The sequence below is a fragment of the Rissa tridactyla genome, chromosome 23, assembly GCF_028500815.1.
Source record: "Rissa tridactyla isolate bRisTri1 chromosome 23, bRisTri1.patW.cur.20221130, whole genome shotgun sequence".
Lineage (NCBI taxonomy): Eukaryota > Metazoa > Chordata > Aves > Charadriiformes > Laridae > Rissa > Rissa tridactyla.
The window spans coordinates 3,129,158-3,150,534 of NC_071488.1; the positions used below are offsets into that span (position 1 = coordinate 3,129,158).

Consider the following 21,377-nt stretch of genomic DNA (forward strand, 5'->3'; position numbering starts at 1 on the left):
CGACAAAAGCCTTCCTCGCTTGGCCGGGCGGGGGGGGGGACGACACGGCAGCCAGCCCCCGAGCTGGACCCCGGCCACGGCCGCCGCGCAGGAGGGTTTTGTCCCCCGCTCCGGAGCCGTGGGGCTGAATCCAAATGATGCGGCCGGAGCAGAGAGAGCCCCTGGCTCAGGGTTGGCACCGCCGGCCGGGTCCTGGGCGACTGGGCTCTGGTTGCTGCTGGGGAGCGGGGGTGGGGTGGGGTGGGGTGGGGTGGGGTGGGGGGGGTGCGTGGTCTGCATGTGATGGTCAACGTCCATGCTGCGTGGTGCCAGGGGCTGTGCATCCACGGTGCATGGTGCCAGGGGCTGTAGGTCCACAGTGCTTGGTGCCAGGGGCTGTGCATCCATGGTGCCAGGGGCTGTACATCCATGGTGCGTGGTGCCAGGGGCTGTACATCCATGGTGCCAGGGGCTGTACATCCACGGTGCATGGTGCCAGGGGCTGTAGGTCCACAGTGCTTGGTGCCAGGGGCTGTGCATCCATGGTGCCAGGGGCTGTACATCCATGGTGCGTGGTGCCAGGGGCTGTATGTCCATGGTGTGTGGTGCTGGGGGCTGTAGGTCCACAGTGCTTGGTGCCAGGGGCTGTGCATCCATGGTGCATGGTGCCAGGGGCTGTACATCCATGGTGTGTGGTGCTGGGAGCTGTAGGTCCACAGTGCTTGGTGCCAGGGGCTGTACATCCATGGTGCCAGGGGCTGTACATCCATGGTGCATGGTGCCAGGGGCTGTAGGTCCACAGTGCTTGGTGCCAGGGGCTGTTCATCCATGGTGCATAGTGCCAGGGGCTGTAGGTCCAGAGTGCTTGGTGCCAGGGGCTGTGCATCTGTGGTGCCAGAGGCTGTACATCCATGGTGTGTGGTGCTGGGGGCTGTACGTCCACAGTGCTTGGTGCCAGGGGCTGTGCATCCATGGTGCATGGTGCCAGGGGCTGTTCATCCATGGTGTGTAGTGCCAGGGGCTGTAGGTCCACAGTGCTTGGTGCCAGGGCCTGTATCTCCATGGTGCCAGAGACTGTACGTCCACGGTGCGTGGTGCCAGGGGCTGTACATCCATGCTGCATGGTGCCAGGGGCTGTATGTCCATGGTGTGTGGTGCTGGGGGCTGTAGGTCCACAGTGCATGGTGCCAGGGGCTGTGCATCCATGGTGCCAGGGGCTGTTATGTCCATGCTGCATGGTGCTAGGGCTGTACATCCATGGCGTGTGGCTCTGTGTCCGTGGTGTGTGGTTCTAGGGGCTGTAGATCCATGGTGCCTGGTAGTAGGGGCTGTATGTCCATGGTATATGGTCCCGGAGGCTGCACATCCATGGTGCCAGGGGCTGTACCTCCATGGTGTGTGGCTCTGTGTCCAAAGTGCATGGTACTAGGGGCTGTGCATCCATGGTGCCAGGGGCTGTAGGTCCATGGTACATGGTGCCAGGGGCTGTACATCCATGGTGCTTGATGCCAGGCATTGTATCTGCATGGCAGGTGGCTCTACGTCCATGGTGTGTGGCTGTAGGGGCTGTGCATCCATGGCGCATGGTGCTAGGGGCTGTGCATGCATGGTGCACGGTGTCAGGGGCTGTATCTCCGTGGTGCTTGGTGCCAGGGGCTGTATGTCCATGGTGTGTGGTTGTAGGGGCTGTGCATCCATGGTGCGTGGTGCCAGGGGCTGTAGGTCCACAGTACATGGTTACAGGGGCTGTACGTCCATGGTGCTTGGTGCCAGGGGCTGTATCTGCATGGTAGGTGGCTCTACATCCATGGTGTGTGGTTGTAGGGGCTGTGCATGCATGGTGCATGGTGCCAGGGGCTGTACGTCCATGGTATATGGTGCTAGGGGCTGTACATCCATGGTGCCAGGGGCTGTGCATCCATGGTGCGTGGTTCTAGGGGCTGTACATCCATGGCGTGTAGTTCTAGGGGCTCTAAGTCCATGGTGCATGATGCCAAGGCCTGTATCTCCATGGTGCATGGTGCCAGGGGCTGTATCTCCATGGTGCATGGTACCAGGGCCTGTATCTCCATGGTGCATGGTGCCAGGGGCTGTACGTCCATGGTGCATGGTGCTAGGGATGTATCTCCATGGTGTGCGGCTCTGTGTCCATGATGCGTGGTTCTAGAGGTTGTACGTCCATGGTACATGGTGCCAGGGGCTGTCCATCCATGGTGCATGGTGCCAGGGGCTGTATGTCCATGGTGTGTGGTTCTAGGGGCTGTCCATCCACGGTGCGTGGTGCCAGGGCCTGTAATCACACCCTCTCCCTGGCACATTGGTCCCACGGGTAAACTCAGGGAGCACCGTTCGCGAGGGGGATGGGGGCGACGGGGACAGCCTCCTGGCAGCTTGGCCCCGGCAGCCAGCGTCCTGGCCCAGAGCGCGCCGCGGAGGTGCCAAATCCACTCCCGTGGCCGCCGAAATCAATGCAGCGCAAAGAGCTCATCAATTCCAAAGCTGCTCCGAGTCTCAGGGTCGCCGTGCTCCCGTCCTGCTGCATCCTCAGGGAACCGTGCGGTGCATCCCCGGTACGGGGAGGGGGGGTTGTGAGGAAACCCCCAACCTCTGCAGAGGGGTGAGGGGTTATCGGGGCTGTGCCCCCTTGCACCGTGCAGGGACATCTCCCTGCATCCCCATCCTCCTCTCCGGATGGCCCTGTGGGCAACCGGAGCCCCTCCGCGACATGCCCGGCGTCCCCAGCGGGTCCCCCCAGGGTAGTGGTGGTGGTGGGGAGGGGGGGGCAGTGCTAGCCACTGGGCTCTCCTTTCAGCGCCGGCCCCCAGCCCGCCGAGGAGAGCCCTTTGTGCCAGGCAGCCCTGAGAGAGGCCTGGGACATAATGGCCGCTTTGCTCGGCCCCGGTTTTCCCAGCCCGCGCGCGGGGAACCTCCGGCGTGAGCTGCATGGCAAAGAGAAGCCCTCCTGCTCCTTCCCTCCCCCTCCGCCCCCCCGCTTTGTGTCGTGTGTGTGTGTGTGTGTGTGTGTGTGTGTGTCCCACTACTCCCCGCCGCCTCGCTGACCTCAACCCCCACACGTGCACGAGCGCACGCACACGCGTGTGCGCGGCCTCACGCCTGCACGCCGCGATGGGCCGGGGGGGGTGGGGGGCAGCAACGGCGCCACGCACGTGCCCTTCTCGCCCGCCCTCGACGCCTCTATCCCTGCCCACCCCCAGCCACGAAAGCCTCCTCGGTCTGAGGTTTCGCCCCCCCCCCGGCCCTGCCATCGCCTCCCTCCCCGCCGGGGCCAGCGTTTGGGCTCAGACTTTCCATGCCGCCGGGGCCACGCTGGGCTCCCATGTCCCCAGGGGGACCCGGATTCCCGGGAAGGGTAGGGGGGGGCTGGATGGGACCCAGTGGCGTCCAGCTGATAGTCCCGGTTGCCGGTGCTTTCTCCTTCCTCCCGCTATCCAGGGCACGTTTCCTTCTCTTCCCGCTCCTCTGCGCCACCCAAGGGTCCCGGTTACCCCACAGCCGTGCCAGTGCCGCCCTCTCCGTCTGCGCCCCGATGCGCCACCCCACCCCTGCGCACACGGGGGTGTCTCCCCGGCCTCTCCCCCTCCTGCGGGGAAGGGCTATTTTTGATGCCCCTCTGGATTTTAAGCGCGGCTGGTGGTTTTTCCTCCCTCTTCGCAGGGCAGAGGATGGCCTCAGCCCTCCGGCTGCTGCTGCTCTGGGCGTTTGCCCCCACGGTGGTCCCGGAGGTGTTTGGCCCCGGAGATGGCACAGGTAACTCGGCATCATCGCCCGCATCCGCCGTGGATGCCCTGCAGCGGGGGGCTGGGGCAGGGGTTGGGGGGCGGGGGGGACACCCCACGCGGGTCCCGCTCACGGCTCCTCTCTTCTCCCACCCAGAGGACCTCAAGGCCCTGCAGGTCTCCATCCCACGCCACCCAGCCCTGGACGCCGTGCTGGCGGGCGACATCACCATCCCCTGCCTCATCACCTACCTCGGCCCCCAGCCCACCGCCGGCACGGCCGGCCGCCGGGCCGTGCTGGGGACCCCCCGCGTCAAGTGGACCTTCATCTCTGAGGGCAAGGAGGTGGAAATCTTGGTAGCCCGGGGGGACAGGGTGAAGGTGAGCGAGGACTATCGCCTCCGCGCCTCCCTGCCCATCTTCCACCGGCGCTACACCAACGCCTCGCTGCTGCTCACCGAGCTGCGGCCCAACGACTCGGGCATCTACCGCTGCGACGTGCAGCACGGCATCGAGGACGGCCACGACATCCTCCACCTCAAAGTCAAAGGTACCTCCCGCTGGGGAGCGGTGGGATTCGGGTCTTGGAGGCAGGGAGGGGAGGTTTGCGGAGGTCCACCCACCCCAGGTGCCTTCTCCTGGCTCAGCAAACCCCCTCCTGCACCCACCCTTATGGGTGGGGGGCTGCCCAAAGGGGTACCCAGGTTCAGATGCACCCCATATGGGTGGGGGGCTGCTGGAAAGGGGCAGCCGGCTGGAGACACACCCGTATGGGCGGGGGGGCTGCTGCAAAGATGCACTCTTATGGGTGGGGGGCCGCCGGAAAGGTGCACCTGGGTGGAGATATGCCAGTATGGGTGGGGGGCTGCCCAAAGGGGCACCCGGGTTCAGATGCACCCCGTATGGGTGGGGGGGCTGCTGGAAAGATGCACCTTGTGGGGTGGGGGGGCTGCTGGAAAGGGGCACCTGGCTGGAGTTGCACCCCGTATGGGTGGGGGGGCTGCTGCAAAGATGCACCCTACGGGTTGGGGGGCTGCTGGAAAGGGGCACCCAGGTGCAGATGCACCCTTATGGGTGGGGGGCCGCTGGAAAGGTGCACCTGGGTGGAGATGTGCCCGTATGGGTGGGGGGGGGCTGCCCCCAAGTGGAGATGCGCCTATGTGGGAGGGGGGCTGCTGGAAAGGTGCACCCAGGTGCAGGTGGACCCATATGGGTGGGGGCTGCCCAAGGGGGCGCATATGGGTGCAGAGGTACCTGTATGGGTGGGGGGGCTGCTGCAAAGATGCACCCTTATGGGTGGGGGGCTGCCGAAAGGAGGACCCGGGTTCAGATGCACCCCATATGGGGTGGGGGGGCTGTTGGAAAGATGTACCTGTATGGGGGGGGGGGGGGGGGGCACCTGGGTTCAGATGCATCCTTATGGGTGGGGGGGCTGCTGGAAAGGTGCACCCAGGTGCAGACACACCCATATGGGTGGGGGGGCTGCTGCAACGATGCACCCTTACGGGTGGGGGGCTGCCCAAAGGGGCGCCCTGGTTCAGATGCACCCTTATGGGTGGGGGGGCTGCTGCAAAGATGTACCTGTACGGGTGGGGGGGGCTGCTGAAAAAGGGCACCCAGGTGCAGATGTACCCATATGGGTGGGGGGGCTACTGGAAAGGGGCACCCAGGTGGAGATGCACCCGTATGGGTGGGGGGGCTGCTGCAAAGATCCACTCATGTGCGTGGGGGGGGCTGCTGCAAAGGGGCACCTGGCTGCAGATGCACCCGTATGGGTATGGGGGGGGGGGGGCTGCTGGAAGTGCGCACCCGGGCGGAGATATGCCCATAGGGGTGGGGGGGCTACGGCAAAGATCCACTCGTGTGGGTGGGGGCTGCCCAAAGGGGCACCCAGGTGCAGATGCACCCATGCGGGGGGGGGCTGCCGTGAAGCCCCTTGCCCGTGCCCGCGTCCCACCCCCCTTACCCCCCTCCCCGTCCCGCAGGGGTGGTGTTTCACTACCGGGAGGGTTCCATGCGCTACGCCTACACCTTCGCCGAGGCGCGGGAAGCTTGTGCCAGGATCGGCGCCCGCATCGCCACCCCCGAGCAGCTCTACGCCGCGTACCTGGGCGGCTACGAGCAGTGCGACGCCGGCTGGATCGCTGACCAGACCGTCAGGTGGGCATCGCCGGCACCCCCATATCGCTACCCCCGCCCCCCACCTCCAACCACCCCCCACCCCGGCGAGCCGCCAGCCCTCCCCTCTCCTCTCCACCCCCCCCCAGGTACCCCATCCACACGCCCCGCGAGGCCTGTTACGGAGACATGAACGGCTTCCCCGGCGTGAGGAACTACGGCGTGGTGGACCCGGGGGACATGTACGATGTGTACTGCTACGCCGAGGACCTCCCAGGTGCCTGCAGTGCCACCAGCCCTGTCCTACGACCCCCCCAGCTTCTGTGGCCACGCTAACTCGCCCCCGTAACCCATTTAAACCCCCCCCCGCTCCGTGAAAAAGCCGCTCGGAAACCTCTGCTCTGCAAAGCTTTGGGCGCTCAGGTGCAGGCGAACGCGGGGACTCGCTGTGCTGCTCCCCAAAACGTCTCTGGTTTGGTTTTTGCGGGGTGCGGGGCTCCCCCGCGGCCCCCCCCGGTGCCCATCCCTGGCCTCAGGGCTGGGGGATGCCGGGAGTGATCTACCCTGGGGTGTCGGCACGCCGTGGTGTTTTGGGCTTTGGGGATGCTCACGCCGGGCTTCGCATGTGCTGGGGTGCTCCTCGTCCCACGGCTCGGGGACGTCCCGCTCGGCCTGGGGTGTGGAGGTGGCCGGGGATGCCCTTTGGGCCCCGGTGGGGGGGCTGCGGCTGCCGTGGGGCTGGCTGGGGGGTTGCCGGGCGGGCGGCAGGGATGCGGCGCAGGATGCTGGTGCGCGGGGCGCGACGCGCCGGGACGGGGAGAGCGTGCGGTCGCGGGGGACCCCCCACCCCCCCCACCCCAGCCCTTCTCGGCACGAAGCCCCACCGCGGCGTCCCCTGGGCTTGCGGGTCCCTTAAAAATGTCCCCTACGTGGACTTGCGCCTGCGCAGGGCACGGACTTGCTCCTCTGCCCCGCTTTTATGGATGCCAGGTTGGACGGGGCTCAGAGCAACCTGGGCTATGGTTTTTTTCTCTGCCTGGAGCCCATTTTCTGCAGGACGTGCAGAAAGCCTGGACCTAAAAGGGGCTCCGGGAAAGCTGGGGAGGGACTCTGGAGCAGGGAGGGCAGCCACGGGACGTTGGGAATGGGTTGAAACCAAAAGAGGGGAGATTGAGATGAGATGTGGGGAAGAAATTCCTTCTTCCGAGGGCGCTGAGCCCCTGGGCCAGGTTGCCCAGAGAAGCTGTGGCTGCCCCATCCCTGGAGGGGTTCAAGGCCAGGTTGGACGGGGCTTGGAGCCACCTGGGCTGGTGGGAGGTGTCCCTGCCCAGGGCGGGGGGGGGGGTGGGACGGGATGGTTTTTTTTACAGTCCCTTCCCCCCCAAAACCATTCCGCGATTCTATGCCTTAAAGTCTCAGCTCCCGTTTCCGAGGGCAGGAATCCCGCACGGCACAGGAGCCAGGGCAGGGAGGCAGCAGGTCCCCTCCAGCCCCCCCCGTCCCCCCCCCACGGCGAGGACCACGCCGGAGGTCCCCATCCCCACACCATCTCCTGGGAGGAGGGGGGCACAAAGAGGAGGCGAACCCCCCCCTGCCCCGGCGCTGATATTTCCCCCCCCCCGCCCCCTGCCCCCGCCTCCGTCTCCTTCCTCTCTTCGCAGGGGAGATCTTTTTGGAGTCGTCCCCAGAGAAATTCACGCTGGAGGAGGCGGCGGTGCGGTGCCGGGCGTTGGGAGCCGAGCTGGCGAGGCCGGGGCAGCTGTACGCGGCGTGGAGCGGGGGGCTGGACGCCTGCAGCCCCGGTTGGCTGGCGGACGGCAGCGTCCGGTACCCCATCGTCACCCCCCGGGAACGCTGCGGGGGGGCCCTGCCGGGCGTCAAAACCATCTTCCTCTTCCGCAACCAGACGGGATTCCCCGACGCCCAGAGCAGATACGATGCTTATTGCTTTCGAGGTAATAAAAATAAAAAAAATAAAAAAAAAAAAATTGAAAAAAAAAAAAAAAAAGGGCACCCACCCCCCTCACCCCCCCACCCCCACCCCTCCCCGCCTCGAAAAAGGGCACCCCCCCCCCCTCGGCCCGGCGGGTGCTCCCGGGCAGCGTTGAGGTTTCGGGGAAAGCTCCGGGAAGTACCGGGGGCGGGGGGGGGGCGTGGGGGGGTGTGCCCGCTCCCGCAGGGGCGGCATGGCATCGGGATCCCTGCCTGTTCCCCGCGCTATCGCGATAGAGCCAAGGGGCGGTGTTGTACCACGTCTCCGCCGTGCCGTGGGGGGGTGTGTGTGTGGGGGGGAGGTAGGGGTGCTTCGCATGGTCTCCGTGTTGCATGCCGGTATGTCGCGATAGGGGGCGGGATAACCTGCACGGTCACGATACTGCATGCCGCTACTTCATGACAGAGGAGGGGCGCTCTGCATGGCCTCACTAGTGCATGCCGATCTGTCGTGACAGACTAGGGCCGCCCTGCACGTCCTCGGTGCTGTATCGCGATAGACCAGGGATGTTCTGCGTGGCGTCGTTGGTCTGCATGACCCGCGGGGGCACGGATGGTTCATCCCCCAGGGCAGGGGGGCATCGCCGGGTCCCTGCAGGCGGCAAGGCTGGTTTTTAGGGAATATCGCAGCGGTGAATAGGAAACGGGAGCCGCGGGCGGCGGCGCTGGTTGCCGGCTGGCCCGTGTGCCGGCCGACGTGGGCGATAAGCCAGGGGAGGACGAGCGAGGATGGAGGCTGGCAGGGATAACGGAGGGAGGAAGAGCCTCCCCTCCGCTCCTCCTTCCCGGTCCCTCAACTCGGTGCATCCCCCCGGGACCACGGGGGCTCGTGACGGGGACACTGTCTCCTGGATCAACCGGATGCCGGGCATCTCCGTGCCTCAGTTTCCCCATCTATCATCAGGGAAAGCTGTGGGTTAGGCAGGACGGACCCGTCCCATGAATCCGCGACCCCTGTAACCCACTAACTCCCCACACGTGTCTGCGCTCCCCGGGGTGGGGATGGGGGAACGGAGAAGGACCCCCGCCCGGGGTGCGTCCAGGTTTAGGGTTCACTGGAGGGGGAGAAGCGGGGAGACCCGCTGTCGGGAAGCGCAGGGATGAGCAGAAAAACGCTGCGAGTGGAAAATTTGGCATTGCCTGCCGAAGCCACGAGCCGTGGAGGTCGAGGTCCCCACCGGGGTGCCAGGCTGTCCCCAAGGCTCCAGCCCCGCGCCGGGGCGAGGGCATCTCTGCCTGCCGCCGGGCCAGGACGGGGCAGTAATATCCCACTTTCTTTCTGCCCACAGAAGGGACAAACTCTTTCCCTGAGGCTGCAGGAAAATACCGAGCCAGAGAGCCCGAGGGCTTCCAGGAGATTGTTACAGTGGCAGAAAAGCTGGAGGAGCTGCAGCTGCCCAAAGCGCAAGTGGAGATTGAGTCGCGAGGGGCTATATACGCCGTCCCTTTCTTTAAGGACGCTGAGCTGGAAAAGCCGAGCCCGTCCCCCGAAGACGCACCGGGGCCAGGGACCCGGCACCCCCCGCTAGATACCTCCGTGTCCTCAGGTCACCTGGCCTCTGCCACCCCTTTTCCCACGGCCCCGGCCGTCCCCGAGGCAGGCGTCCCCCTTAGCTGTGGTGCGAAAGCGGGGAGCCCGTGCCCCGCGGAGGAGGATGGGGGGGAACAGGGACAGTTGGGGAGCTGGGGACACGGGCAGGTCGAGCAGCCGCCACGGCGATGCCAGGGCTGGGGTGCAGGAGAGAAGCTGCAGGGATGGAGGCGCCAGGATGGCAAGGAGAGGTCGGAGGCACCCGTGGGTGGCCGCCTGGCCCCAGCCATCCCCAGCCCTCCCATGGAGGGAGCGCCCATGGCCACGGCACCGGGGTCTTGGCGTAGGGCTCCACACAAGCCACCGGCGCGGGGACATCCGTCTGTCCCCTCCTCGGCCGGGGTCCAGCATGCAGGGTCAGTGCCGGACCGCGATTTAGCGGCACGAAGAGTTGGAGCAGGGAGAGGAGCCCAGGCGCAGCGGTGAGGGGCTGAGCGTGGCCCCCGCTGCAGGGAAGCCTGTGCAGTGGCCGAGCCAGAGCTCGGGCTGCCGCGACGCTTCGGAGGGGACAACGACACATGGGCTCAGGGCCGTCTCCGTCTCCCTGGGCACCTTCATGGCGGCGTCGCCCCACGGGCAGGATCCGCAGCGATGCCGGTGCCCGCGGCCCTGCGGTCTGGCTGGCTCCCGGCGCCGGTGTCTCACTGCCATTCTGCCTTGCCCTTTGCAGAGGAGGAGGAGGAGGAGGAGGGAGCAGCGCCGGGCAGGGACACGGCCAGCGCGTCGGCGGAGAGCCCGGGCGGAGGCCGCGACCCCGGCCAGCCCATGGAGCCGGATGGAGCCGTCGGCGCCCAGACGCTCTCCGGGGCCCCGCGGGCGGGCGCAGAGGGACCCACCGGTGCCCCGTCTCCGGCGGGGGCCGCAGCAGGTGACACGGAGCACCCCGAGGGGTTTCCCCGGCCGCCCAGCCCCGCTGCCCCCACCTGCCGCCCCGATCGCCCGTGGGACGCCATGGGGCGGCCAGCCCACACTGCCAGCCCTGGGGCACCGGGGCACCGGGTGACGTCGCCGACCGGTGCCACTTCTGCCGCCTCGACAGATAGCCGAGAGCCCGGCGGGACCCCCCGCCGTGGCCACCAGCCCGGTGGGGCGAGGACCCCCGTCCCCACTGCTGAAGATGCCGAGCTCTCGGGAGACGTGGCCGAAAGCCCCGGGGTGTCCCCGCTGCCCCCCGCACCCCCGCAGCCGCAGGAGGAGGGAGAGGAGCAGTCGGGGGCCCCGTGGCTGCCCTCGCCCGCGGTCCCCGGGGGCGGAAGCACCGTCCCCGCGGCAGAGGCGACGGCGGTCACACCGTGGCACGTGGAAGTGCCCGGCGGCAGCAGCAGCATGCCAGCGGTGGGACACGAGGATGCTGCGCCGAGACCCCCGGGCAGTGACCGCGGGATGCCTGCCGCTTCTTCGGAAGAGGAGGAAGAGGAGGAGGAGGAAGAGCCACCCGCTCCCTCCGTTGCAACCGTGGAGGGTTTCCTTGCAGCCATTCCCGGAGAACCAGGTGGGACCCGCAGGGATGGCCTCACCTCTCCCCGTACCGGCAGCTCCGGGGTGGTGCCGGTGGGGACTCCGCTGGGGGACGCGACCCCCAGCACGGCCGCCCCCCTGCCCGCCCTCCCCACCGAGAGGGCCAGCGTCGGGGCGGGCTCCCGCTCGGCCGGGGGTCCCCGCCGTGCCACCCTCGCCCTCGGGGCAGCTCTCCTGGCTGCTCTCCGCCACTAGAGAAAGCCAACACCTTTCCTTCACGCTGTGCTTCCCTCTGTCCGTCCGTCCGTCCGTCTCTCCTCTCTCTCTCTCTCCTCCTCAGCTGGGTAAGGGAAGGTTTACAGGTCCGGAGAAGCACATATTTGTCAAACAAATTGGTCCGAGCTCCGCATGCACTTAAATCTCTTCTACTTCTGTGAAGTGTTTTAATGACCGTTTCCATGAAAAGAGGAAAAAAAAAAAAAAAAAAAAAAAAAAGAAAAGAAAAGAAAAAAATCAAAAGAAGGCCGCCCCCCCCCCCCCCCTCCTCCCCCCAACCCTACTCTGACTAACAGTGGTACTAATAAAGGGAATTAAAAGCTTTCTAGAACAAGCACCCGGGCTTGCTCTTCCCTTCGTCCTTGCGCCTGCTGCCTCGCTCACCACCCGCGCGCCCCCCCCCACACTGACGAACTAATCCCCCGGCTCCCCCCACCCCGCCCCGTTCCCCCGAGTCCCCGGGGAAGTGGGGGTGGACGGGACCCCGTGCGAGGTGGGGCGGTGGGGTATGGCCGCTTCGCACCCTCCCTGCGGCACCCCCCCCCCCGCCCCCCGGGACCGGATCACCCCTCGCTGCCCCGGGCGGAGGGACAAGGTGTGAGCAAGGGCGGGGGGGGCTTCCTGCCCTGCAGCCACGGGGGGCACCGATGGGTCCTGGGGTGCAGAGCCCCGCCGAGAGCACCCATCCATGGCCAAGCACCCCGAAATCGCTGCAGTCCCCCCCCCCCGGGGAGCATAGATTCCCCTCCCCCCCGCCATGAGGGCCGAGATGGGTGAGCAGTGAGTGCATGAACCGCCGCGGGTGGGTGTCACCCACCCAGACCCACCCTCCGACCCCCTCGGGGTGCTCCCAGCTCCGATGCCACCGACCCCCTCCCCCGTCTGCTCTCCCGCAGCCCTGCAAGGGAGGGGACCATGCGGGGTGCCCCCCCCCCGCCCCCCAAGTCCCGTGGCACGGAGGATGCTCGGTGGCGGGTGCCTTTGCCCTGGCAAGGATTGCGGCTCGGGGGGAGCCGGCTGGGCGGCGTTAGGGCCCTAAATAGCTCATCCCGCTCCGTGCCTCCATCTGCTCGGATGAGCCGGGTGTCCCGAGCGAGCCACTGGCGCCTTGTGTGAGGTGACGGCGTCTGGGGACGGGCAAGGGCGGCGGCATCGTCCTCGGCAGGGCTCCACCGAGCCAAGGACCATTAAATGGGCATCGTCAGGCTGGAGGGTGTCAAGGGCTTTGAGTCTCCGCTCCGGCGGCGCCGGCGGCAGCCCTTCATCACCCTCTGGAACCGGGGCTGGGAGCACACGATGTGCTCCAGGCGCCTTAATGACCGTAACGAGCCGGTCGGGGACATGGGGACGGCCAGGCTGAAGGTGACAAGAGGGGGACAGGCGCGAGGCTCACCTCGCCGCCAGGCTGAGGACGTGCCGAAGGCTTTATCCCTTTGCGCGTCCCGTCCCGAGGCGCGTTGGCCGCGTCGTTGCAGGGGACAGCCGGAGCCATCCCCCGGGCGGTGGGAGCAGGCCAGGGGCTGGCACGGCAGCGAGCCCACCGAGGGGGAGGACGAGAGCATCCAGCTCACGTCCCCCGTGCCCTGGGGGGTGGCCAAAGCCCCGAACCCGGCCAGTTCTCGGCCGGGGCGGCTCAACCGGGAGTTTCCCATGAACTGAGGGCAGACGGGATGGCTCCGGGCACGTCGCCGTGCGCCCGAATCCTTCCCCTGGCCCAGGCTCGGTGCCCACAGTGCCCAGATGAGGGACCTGATTGCCGTAGGGCGCTCACTGCTTTAACGCTGCTGGGCGCTAACGAGGTCCCGTGGTGACGAAGGCTGCGTGTGCCTTGCAGGTGGCTGCGTCCCCAACCCCTGCCTGAATGGAGGGACCTGCGCGGAGGACGGCGCCCACCTGGCCTGCCTGTGCCTGCCCGGCTACGGAGGCAGCACCTGCGAACGACGTGAGTGCCCCAGGTGCCACCGCGGCCACGGCGGCTGGTCCCCGTGGAGCACCCTCGGCTGCTGAACCAGCGGCCCAGGAGACGTAAACACGGGGAAATCAGATTTTGGGTGGTTTTTTTTTTTTCTCGCTTGTTGGTGAGCTGGGCTCCATCACCCTGACCCTCTCCTGTCCCCCCCACCCCTCGCTCCCCACCGCGGTTCAGCGCTGGAGACGTGCAGCCCGGGCTGGGACAGCTTCCACGGGGCCTGCTACAAGCATTTCTCCACCCGGAGGAGCTGGGAGGACGCCGAGACCCAGTGCAGGCATTACGGGGGCCACCTGGCCACCATCCTGACCCCCGAAGAGCAGGACTTCATCAACGGTACGTGGTGCCGCTCCGGACCCCGCTGCATTCCGTCCCCCCGCCCCCCGGCCCTGCATCTCTGTCCACGGGACCCTCAGCATCCCTCAGCGCCGGGATTTAAACCTTCGCATTTTAAACCTGAAGCCAAAAAGCAGCCGAGGGAAGGCAAAGGAAATAAAGAATAAAGGGAACAGACGATACGGTGGATGGACCAGAGTGTGGCTGGATGCTCGCTAGCCACTTGGCTAGTAAGAGAGAGGGGAAGTGCGACAGACAGCAGGATCTGATGGAGGGAGGGAGGGAGGGATGGATGGATGAACAGACAGGTAGATACATGGATGGGCACAAGAGAAGATGGAGAGAGACACGGATAGCCATGGGAGCAGACGGATACACGCGTGCCGTGCGGACAGGCCAGTAGAGGGTTGGCCACGTGCAAGTAAATTTGAAGGCGAAGCAATAACCTGCCTGAAAGACATGGGGGGAGACGGCGGGAGCGCGGGGAGGCAGAGGACAACAGCAGCCAGGATGGGACGGAGAGCGAGGAGGCCTGGAGGGATGAGGGTTGAAGGAGGAAGGGACAGGGAGAGACCTGGCAGGGACCTGCAGGGACCGGCCGGACCAGAAAAGGGCAGGCAGGGACAGGCAGGGACTGGCAGGGACCTGCAGGGACAGGCAGGGACAGGCAGGGACTGGCAGGGACAGACAAGGACCTGCGGGGACAGGCAGGGACCGGCTGGACCAGAAAAGGGCAGGCAGGGACAGGCAGGGATAGGGCTGGACCGAGGGGACAGGCAGGGACAGGCAGGGACCGGCTGGACCAGAAAAGGACAGGCAGGGATAGGCAGGGATAGGCAGGGACTGGCAGAGACCTGCAGGGACAGGCAGGGACAAGTAGGGATAGTCAGGGACAGTCCAGGACCAGCAGGGACAGGCAGGGGCAGGCAGGGACCGTCAGGGACAGGCAGGGATAGGCAGGGACAGGCAGGGACCGTCAGGGACAGGCAGGGACAGGCAGGACCGAGGGGACACAGGGATCTGCCGCCCTCTCCCGGCCAGTCCCGTCCCGCCGCTCCCCCGGGTGGTGGTGGTGGTGGGGGGGGTGGGTTCAAGGCTTGGGGGGGGAAGGTCCCTCTGTGTCCCCTTCGGGATTCTCCTTGTCCCCAAAGCCCAAACCTCCCCCCACCCCTGCTTCAGGGCTGGGCTTTTCCCACCCACTCGCCCCCAGACCCCAAATCTCCCCAAATTCAGCCTCCAGCTCCCTTGAGCCCCATCCTGACAGAGGGTGCTGGGGGGGGGGGGGGTTTGGGGGTGCTCTCCCCCCCCAAAACACCCCCTCTCTGCACCCCCCCGCCCCAGACCAGTACAGGGAGTACCAGTGGATCGGCTTGAACGACCGGACCATCGAGGGGGATTTCCAGTGGTCCGACGGGAGCCCCTTGGTAAGTCGGGCCACCAGCCCCCCTGTGCCCTCCCCCCAGGAGAAGACACCCCCCCACCCCCCCTCCCCACAGCCAGGCACCTCCTCATCCTTCTCCATCACTTGGGAACGTGCCCGAGGGATGGGTCCGACCCTGGGACCAGGCTTTGAAGTCCGTCCCCCCCTGCCCCCCAGTAGCCGCTTGCCGGGCTGAGCATCCTCCGGGGTGCCATGGGTGAGGCAGACACCCCCCCCACCCCACCCCCCCCCGGGATTTGGGGTCCCAAGGCCATGCCAAGGGGCACGGAGACGGCACCTCAACCCTGTGACGGGGGTGTGGGGGGGTGGCACAGCCAGGAGGCTGCAGATGGGTTTGAGTCCCCCCCTGCCTCTTAAAGGGTGTGCCGGGGTGCCCCATGCACCCCCTCCCGCCTGTCCGTGTCCCCCCCTCCGTGTGTCGTCCCCCCCAGCTCTACGAGAACTGGCACCCCGGGCAGCCCGACAGCTATTTCCTCTCCGGGGAGAACTGCGTGGTCATCGTGTGGCACGACGGGGGCCAGTGGAGCGACGTCCCCTGCAACTACCACCTCTCCTACACCTGCAAAATGGGGCTGGGTAAGCCGTGCCCCCCCCCTTCCCCCCCCCCCCCCCCCATCCCTGCCCCGGGCAGAGGGGCCGGGGCTGCACCCCCTCCGCCACCCCAAAGCGGGGGGTCCCCACCGTCCCCGCAGTGAGGGAATGGGTCCTGTGCGCGGGACCCTTGTTTGGGGTTTGAGGGAGGGGGGGGGGCGGTTTACTACGGTTTGAGGGGGGCAATGACCCCTTGCCCCCCCCCCCCCAACAGTGCAGTGCGGGCCTCCCCCCGCCGTCAGCAACGCCCGCGCCTTCGGCAAACCAAAGCAGCGCTACGAGATCGGCTCCATCGCGCGGTACCAGTGCCACCGCGGCTTCGTCCAGCGCCGCTCCCCCGTCATCCGGTGCCGGGAAGACGGGACGTGGGAACCCCCCCAGCTGGCCTGCCGCCCCGGTGAGCGCGGGGCTCCCCCCGGCTCCCCCCCAGCATCCGCCTCCGGGGCTCCCCCTTCACCTGGGGCTTCTTGTGTCGTCCCCCCCAACCCCAGGCCTGGCTCAACCCCCCGACGACTGAGCGAGGACAGAAGCCACCACCTCCCCGGGGCCCTGGAGCCAGCGTGGATGGGGACGGCATCGGGATGCCAGCGCAGACCCCCCCGGCATGGCACAAAACCTCACCGTTGGGCGTCTGCCGCCTCTTTTGTTTTATATCTGTACAAAGAAATCCTAATAACTAAAGATCCCCTCGAAAGGAACTGACAACGACCCGAAATGTGGTACGGGTGGGGGTGTGTGGGGGGGTGTTTTGTTCCTGGACTCGCAATAGAGTTGAAATCGGGGGGGGGGGGACGGATGGGACACACACTGTGGGCAGGTGATGGCATTGATGCGCCAACGTCACCTTCAGCCGCTTTCTCCCACCTCTGGCCCAAGAGTCCTCATCCTGTGACACCCTGGTGGGGGGGGGGCAACACGGGGACAAGCAAGGGGGTGCAGGGGGTCCTGGGGTGCAGGGGGGGTTTTGCACTCCCCAGGAAAGGCAGGAGCCGCTGACACAGGCTCGGGGTGGGTACGTGTCACCCAAATGTCCCCTCTGTGCTTCTGCGGGTATTAAAACCTGTAAAGGGATGGCGCGGAGCGGTGGCCCGGTCACTGGGGCATCCCCGGCACAGGGGTGGGAAAGGCAGGGCTGCACAGCCCCAAAATGGGATCCGTGGCGGCCCCCACCAGCGCCGTGGAGCCGGAGAGCCCCCGGCACAGCCTGGACACAGCGACGTCCCCAGGGACAACAGAAACAGGGAGGAAGGGCCTGAAGTGCCCCCACATCCCGGGGACGGGTCAGGGCTGGGACTGGGATGCTGGGACACACGGGACCTGGGGGGCACGTGGCAGGGGCCGGGGGGTGCTGGCATCTCCCCACGCTGTGTTTCCCCCGCGCCGTGCCAGCTCCGGCGCTTTTTATCGCTCTCCCTGGCCGCGTCAAACAGGAAAACTCAGAAACCCCCGGCGTGCGGTGCCAGGGACACTGATAACCCCCAGGACGGGGCGTCCGGGGCCGGGGGGGGCCCCCCGCATGGAAAATCTTTGTCAAATTTAACTCGTCGAGAGGCTGGACGGTCCCGGGGGGCAGAGGCCAGGAGAGAGCTTGGCTTTGCCGCGCAGCTTTACCGTCGCTTTATTAATTGAGAAGGCGAAACTCCATTAGTCGCGCTCGTTAATGCCCAGCCCTCCGGCGCCTGCGCCAGCCAGAGTCCTCCTGGCTGCGGGGAGCGAGGATGCGGTGAGGGATGCACCGGGGTCAGGGAATGGGGAGTCTGTGCTGGGGGGGGCTGGATTAGACCCCCCTTCCTGGCCCAGCAATGGGTCTGGCTTCTCCAGTGAGTCCCCAAACACCCCACCAGCCCCACAGCAGGCTGGGGTGTGGGGAGCAGCTCCAACGGAGGATGCACCCAGCATCCGAACCCAGCTCTACCGCTCCATCGGAGGATGCACGGACCACCCGAAATCACCGGGAGACACCCCCACCTTGTACCCTGCCTCAAGCTCTCCACCCAGCTGACGAGGGCCGGCGTCCCACCGCCGTCCCCTCCGCTCGGCCCACCTCTCCTCCCGGCGTTTCCTACTTCCCGGCGAAGCAGTAGGTGCCGTAGGTCCGTAGTTCCTTGCTGGGGAAGCCGAAGCTGCGGACGCCGGGGTCCGGCAACCCCCCGCAGCGCTCGCGGGGGGTGGTGATGGGGTACCGCACGCTGCCATCCGCCAGCCACCCCCCGTCGCAGCGATCCAGCTGGGAAAACTTCCAGGCGGAGTAGAGCTGCCCCACTTTGGCGATGGCGGCCCCGTGGTTGCGGCAGGCTTGGCCGGCCTCCTTGAAGTTCAGGTGGCCCCGGACAAAGTAGACCTGGCCTGGGGACGAATGGGGACACGGCGGGTGAGCGGCCACCATGGATGGCAACCTGGGAACAGCCCCAGCCCTGGTGGGCACAGGGGTTCGGTGCCACCGTGGGAGGGTCAGGGGACGCCAACACTACCTTGAAGAGCAGAGGTGAAGCAGAAAGCGTCGAAACGGTCCTTCTGCTTGTCCCTGGCCCCGTAGGTCCGGACACCCGGCAGGAGGAGGCGGCCACCGCACGGCTCCCGCGAGTTGATGATGGGGTAGTGGACGGTCCCATCAAGGATCCAGCCAGCATTGCACCAGTCCAGACCCTCCGTCCAGGCTGCGGGGCAAGAGGTGGCTCAGCACTGGCACTTCCCTCCTCCCGCCACCGACGAGGTGCGTTTTGGGGCGGACGAGAGGGGTTTGTTTTTTTTTTTTTTTTATAGGATGTTTCACCTTTGTAGAGCTGCTGGTAGGTGGCCAGGCGGGAGTCCTGCTGCTCGCAGGCTCGCTTGGCTTCGTGGTAGTTGAATTTGTAGCGCCCGTTGCTGGGCTGGTAGGGGAAGACGACGCCTGGGGGGACAGGGACAGGGACGGAGGGTGAAGGAGATGCTCTCCCCAAGGAAGCTTTGGCACCTGGGGATTCCATGCTAAAGATAAAGCTGGGGCATTGAAAGAGGGGACACGAGGGTTGGAGGCACACAGCCATGGACCCCCAGCCCAGTCCAGGGTCCCCTCTCCGCTGTCCCCCACGTCCCCGGGGGGGGGCTGCGGCAGGAGGGAGCCCAGCCTCACCTTCCAGGTGCAGCGTGAGCGAGACGCTCTCGTCCTCCAGCCCGTTGACGAGCTGGCAGCGGTAGCGTCCCTCGTCCTCCAGAGCCACGTCGGTGATGGTGAGCGAGGCGTCGTAGCGGTGGCTGTGCCGCAGGCGCACCCGCGGGCTCAGGGGCCCGTAGTTCTTGTGGTAGAGCCCGTTGGTGATGATGATGATGCTCTCCCGGTAATTGGCTGGCTCCACCTTGCTCCACTTCACTCGGTAGTTGCGGGGCAGGGCGCGCAGGACGCAGGGCAGGGTGGCCGTGGCACCCCGCTGCGTGTGCACCGCGGCGTGGAGGGGCTCCAGCAGGTACTGCAGGTGGGGGGGGGCTGCGGCACAGCCCAGCCGCCTCACCGCGGAGCACTTGCCGTGGCCCCACCACCCCTTCAACGCCTCCCCCAAAGGCCCTCGACTCTCATCAGTGTCTCCAGCCTGGTTTCCGTCACCCATCCCGGTGCCTTTCCCTTCTCCTGCAACCCCCGGGGTTCCCAGCTCAGCCTTTGCCCTGGCTGGACCCCCCCCAGCGTCACCTCCCTCTTCCAGCCCCGACCCCAAGCGCAGCATCCCGTCCCCCCCCCGCCAGGGCCCTGCTCCCTACCCGGGCTCCCCGTCGGCCGCTGGAAGATGCTCGATGCCGGAGGTGCCACCAAGAGCCAGAGGGAGCCAAGCAGGAGAAGCCGGTGCATCCTTAGAGCTGGGGGCAGGATGGTGCCTGGGGGGGGCGGACCGCAGGGGTCAAGGACATGAAGTGGGACGTACCCCGGCTTCGGTGGGGACATGGCAGGGGACATCTGCAGTGCTTGCTGCGTGGGATGCCATGGGGCCAATGGATGGCCCAGCTCTGTTGAGGGTTCACCGACGTTTACTGTGCGAAGGGGACGTCCCTTGGCAGGACACGGAGCCAACAATGTGCCCCCCCCCCTCCCCGGTGTCCCCGCACCCCTTACCGTCCCCAGCCGCGTCCTTTGGGGAGCCACCGTTCCCATCCAATGCCGGTCCTGTCCCGGCGCCCGCCGCGTCCCGTCTCCGTCACAGCCGCCCCATGGCGGGGCTGAGGGCTCCGGAAAAGTCAAACCTGCTTCGCGGCGCTGCCGGGAAGAGGGGACACGGGGATGATGCTGCTCTGTCACCGTCCCGGGGCCGGCAGTGTCCCCACACCCCCGTGGGCCCGCGGTCCCTTGGCATCCGCTCCCATGGTGTGTGGGAGCGGCGAGCGCCGGCTGTGCCCTCGCTCCCTGCCCTGTCGCCGTCTCTTCCCGCTTTCTTCTCTTTTTTTCCGCCCCCCCCCCCCACAACACCTCCCCGAGGAACGCACGGGGAGGAGGAAGCACAATTTCCCATTGTGAGGGTCTTTCTCTTTATTGTTCTGCTCGGCAAAACACAGCGCGCCCAGCGAACAAACATCCTTTTATTTGCAGGCCGCGGCGTCGGGGAGCTCGGGGAAAACGCCAGCGCGGCACAGGGCCCCGGCAGCCCCTCGGGCCGGCAAAGCCGCCCCTCGGCATCGACCCACGGTGCCGGGACGGTGCCCTCTGCCCCCTCAGACAGCAGGGCAATGGTTAATTTTATGCCCCCCCTCCTTCAAGTCTCCGGCGGCGGGGTGCTGCTCCCATCCTTTGGGGTTCCTCCGGGTTGTACCCGGAGGGTCCTGCCCCTCGTGCATCCCTCCGGCGTTATCCCGCCCTGCCGAAAGCCATTGGAGAGGCTTCCCCATCATCACCTTGGGGCCGGGACACTGCCGGGAGCAAAACAAGGTCACACAATGGGGCTGTGTTCTGGGCTCCCTTATCTTCTCTCCCCCCCCCCCCCACAACCCCGGCCCCTACCCCCGCCTCCACCCCCCCGGGGTCCATCTTCAGGGGTGGAGGAAGCTCCTCTCCAAGGAAACACAAGACAAGCGGCGTCTGTCCCCTGCCACCAAAGGACACAGTGATCCCGGCTTCGCCGTGGCACAGAAAACAAACCTCCCCGGGGGGGGTTGGGGGGGAAGCGGCACCAGGGCGCGTGCCGGCCCCCCTTGCCCCCAAGCCCACCCTCCGCTCGAACGCGGCTGCTCGGACGTGGGGGTTAACGCAATTACCTGCCCCAGTTTGGCCGACTGGAAGCCTCCGAGGCTCCCCCAGCCCAAACAGGGCAGCGCTTTGGCTCATTTTAACGAGTAAAAGGTGGCTGGAGCATTGCTCCCCCCGCGCGGAGAACGGCTACACCACGGCGGCACCGCGCGTCCCTCTCCCGCATCTCCCCGCCGGTGTTTTGTGGGTTCAGAGGGGGCCCCCGCTCTCCCTCCATCCCATCCCCATGGCTGCAAAAACGGATCGACTGCCCCCCCACCCCCCCAGCAGCGCCGGGGCTCCTCGGCCAGAGGATGGTTTTTCCCAGCTCCGTGGTACCACAAAGGAGTTGAGTCATTTCTCGCATTTTTCCCAAGTCAAGGCGGTAGCTACACCCTTCGGATCTCACATAAACCGCAGCCCGGAGCTCGCCGGGGCCTCCCAAAGTGACTCATTGCCCTTCCCCATCCCGTTGGCGTCGGGGCACGACCCCAGCCCGGTGCTGCTCGTCTGAGATCATCGTTTGGCCCGCCGCCGTGGAAAGGGATTACCCGAGTCACTTCCCAAACGCACGCCGCGTTTTACTTCACGGCTCCTTTTCTTTTCCTCTCCCTTTTTGGGGGGATTTGTGCCCGCTCGCGGTGCGTTCCAGAGGTGCAAAAGCAGAAGGAGCCAAAGAAAAGCAAAGGGAACCCTCGCGCTCC

General features: G+C 66.7%; 2 protein-coding genes across 3 annotated transcripts; one reads left to right on the forward strand and one right to left on the reverse strand.

Moving 5' to 3' along the window:
- The first annotated feature begins 3,658 nt into the window (after positions 1-3,658).
- BCAN (brevican) lies at positions 3,659-16,083 on the forward strand. The gene is made up of 13 exons (XM_054182646.1): positions 3,659-3,747; positions 3,874-4,266; positions 5,702-5,876; positions 5,984-6,111; positions 7,496-7,789; positions 10,088-10,285; positions 10,457-10,909; positions 12,986-13,093; positions 13,298-13,456; positions 14,798-14,880; positions 15,329-15,473; positions 15,703-15,885; positions 15,980-16,083. The coding sequence occupies exons 1-13, from the start codon at positions 3,663-3,665 to the stop codon at positions 16,003-16,005; spliced, it is 2,430 nt and encodes an 809-aa protein (XP_054038621.1). The 5' UTR covers positions 3,659-3,662; the 3' UTR covers positions 16,006-16,083.
- Positions 16,084-17,229: 1,146 nt separating this feature from the next.
- HAPLN2 (hyaluronan and proteoglycan link protein 2) lies at positions 17,230-19,865 on the reverse strand. 2 transcript variants are annotated; one of them, XM_054182647.1, is made up of 6 exons: positions 19,570-19,865; positions 19,221-19,334; positions 18,601-18,951; positions 18,262-18,378; positions 17,960-18,145; positions 17,230-17,834 (listed from the first exon to the last, which is right to left on the reverse strand). In XM_054182647.1, exons 2-6 carry the CDS (start codon positions 19,306-19,308, stop codon positions 17,551-17,553), a joined length of 1,026 nt encoding a protein of 341 aa, XP_054038622.1. In that variant the 5' UTR covers positions 19,309-19,334; positions 19,570-19,865; the 3' UTR covers positions 17,230-17,550. The 2 variants fall into 2 exon arrangements, with proteins under 2 accessions (XP_054038622.1, XP_054038624.1); XM_054182649.1 differs by having other exon boundaries at positions 19,563-19,865.
- Positions 19,866-21,377: the final 1,512 nt, after the last annotated feature.

Excerpts from the sequence above, each read along its gene's own strand:
- BCAN (XM_054182646.1), top strand. The coding sequence starts at position 3,663 with ATGGCCTCAGCCCTCCGGCTGCTGCTGCTCTGGGCGTTTGCCCCCACG. Across the intron at positions 10,286-10,456 it reads TCCGGCGGGGGCCGCAGCAG|ATAGCCGAGAGCCCGGCGGG; the intron begins GTGACACGGAGC and ends CCGCCTCGACAG. Across the intron at positions 14,881-15,328 it reads GGTCCGACGGGAGCCCCTTG|CTCTACGAGAACTGGCACCC; the intron begins GTAAGTCGGGCC and ends CGTCCCCCCCAG.
- HAPLN2 (XM_054182649.1), bottom strand. The coding sequence starts at position 19,608 with ATGGGAACGGTGGCTCCCCAAAGGACGCGGCTGGGGACGGTAAGGG. Across the intron at positions 19,335-19,562 it reads GCGGCTGGGGACGGTAAGGG|GCACCATCCTGCCCCCAGCT; the intron begins GTGCGGGGACAC and ends CGCCCCCCCCAG. Across the intron at positions 17,835-17,959 it reads CTTCACCTCTGCTCTTCAAG|GCCAGGTCTACTTTGTCCGG; the intron begins GTAGTGTTGGCG and ends ATTCGTCCCCAG.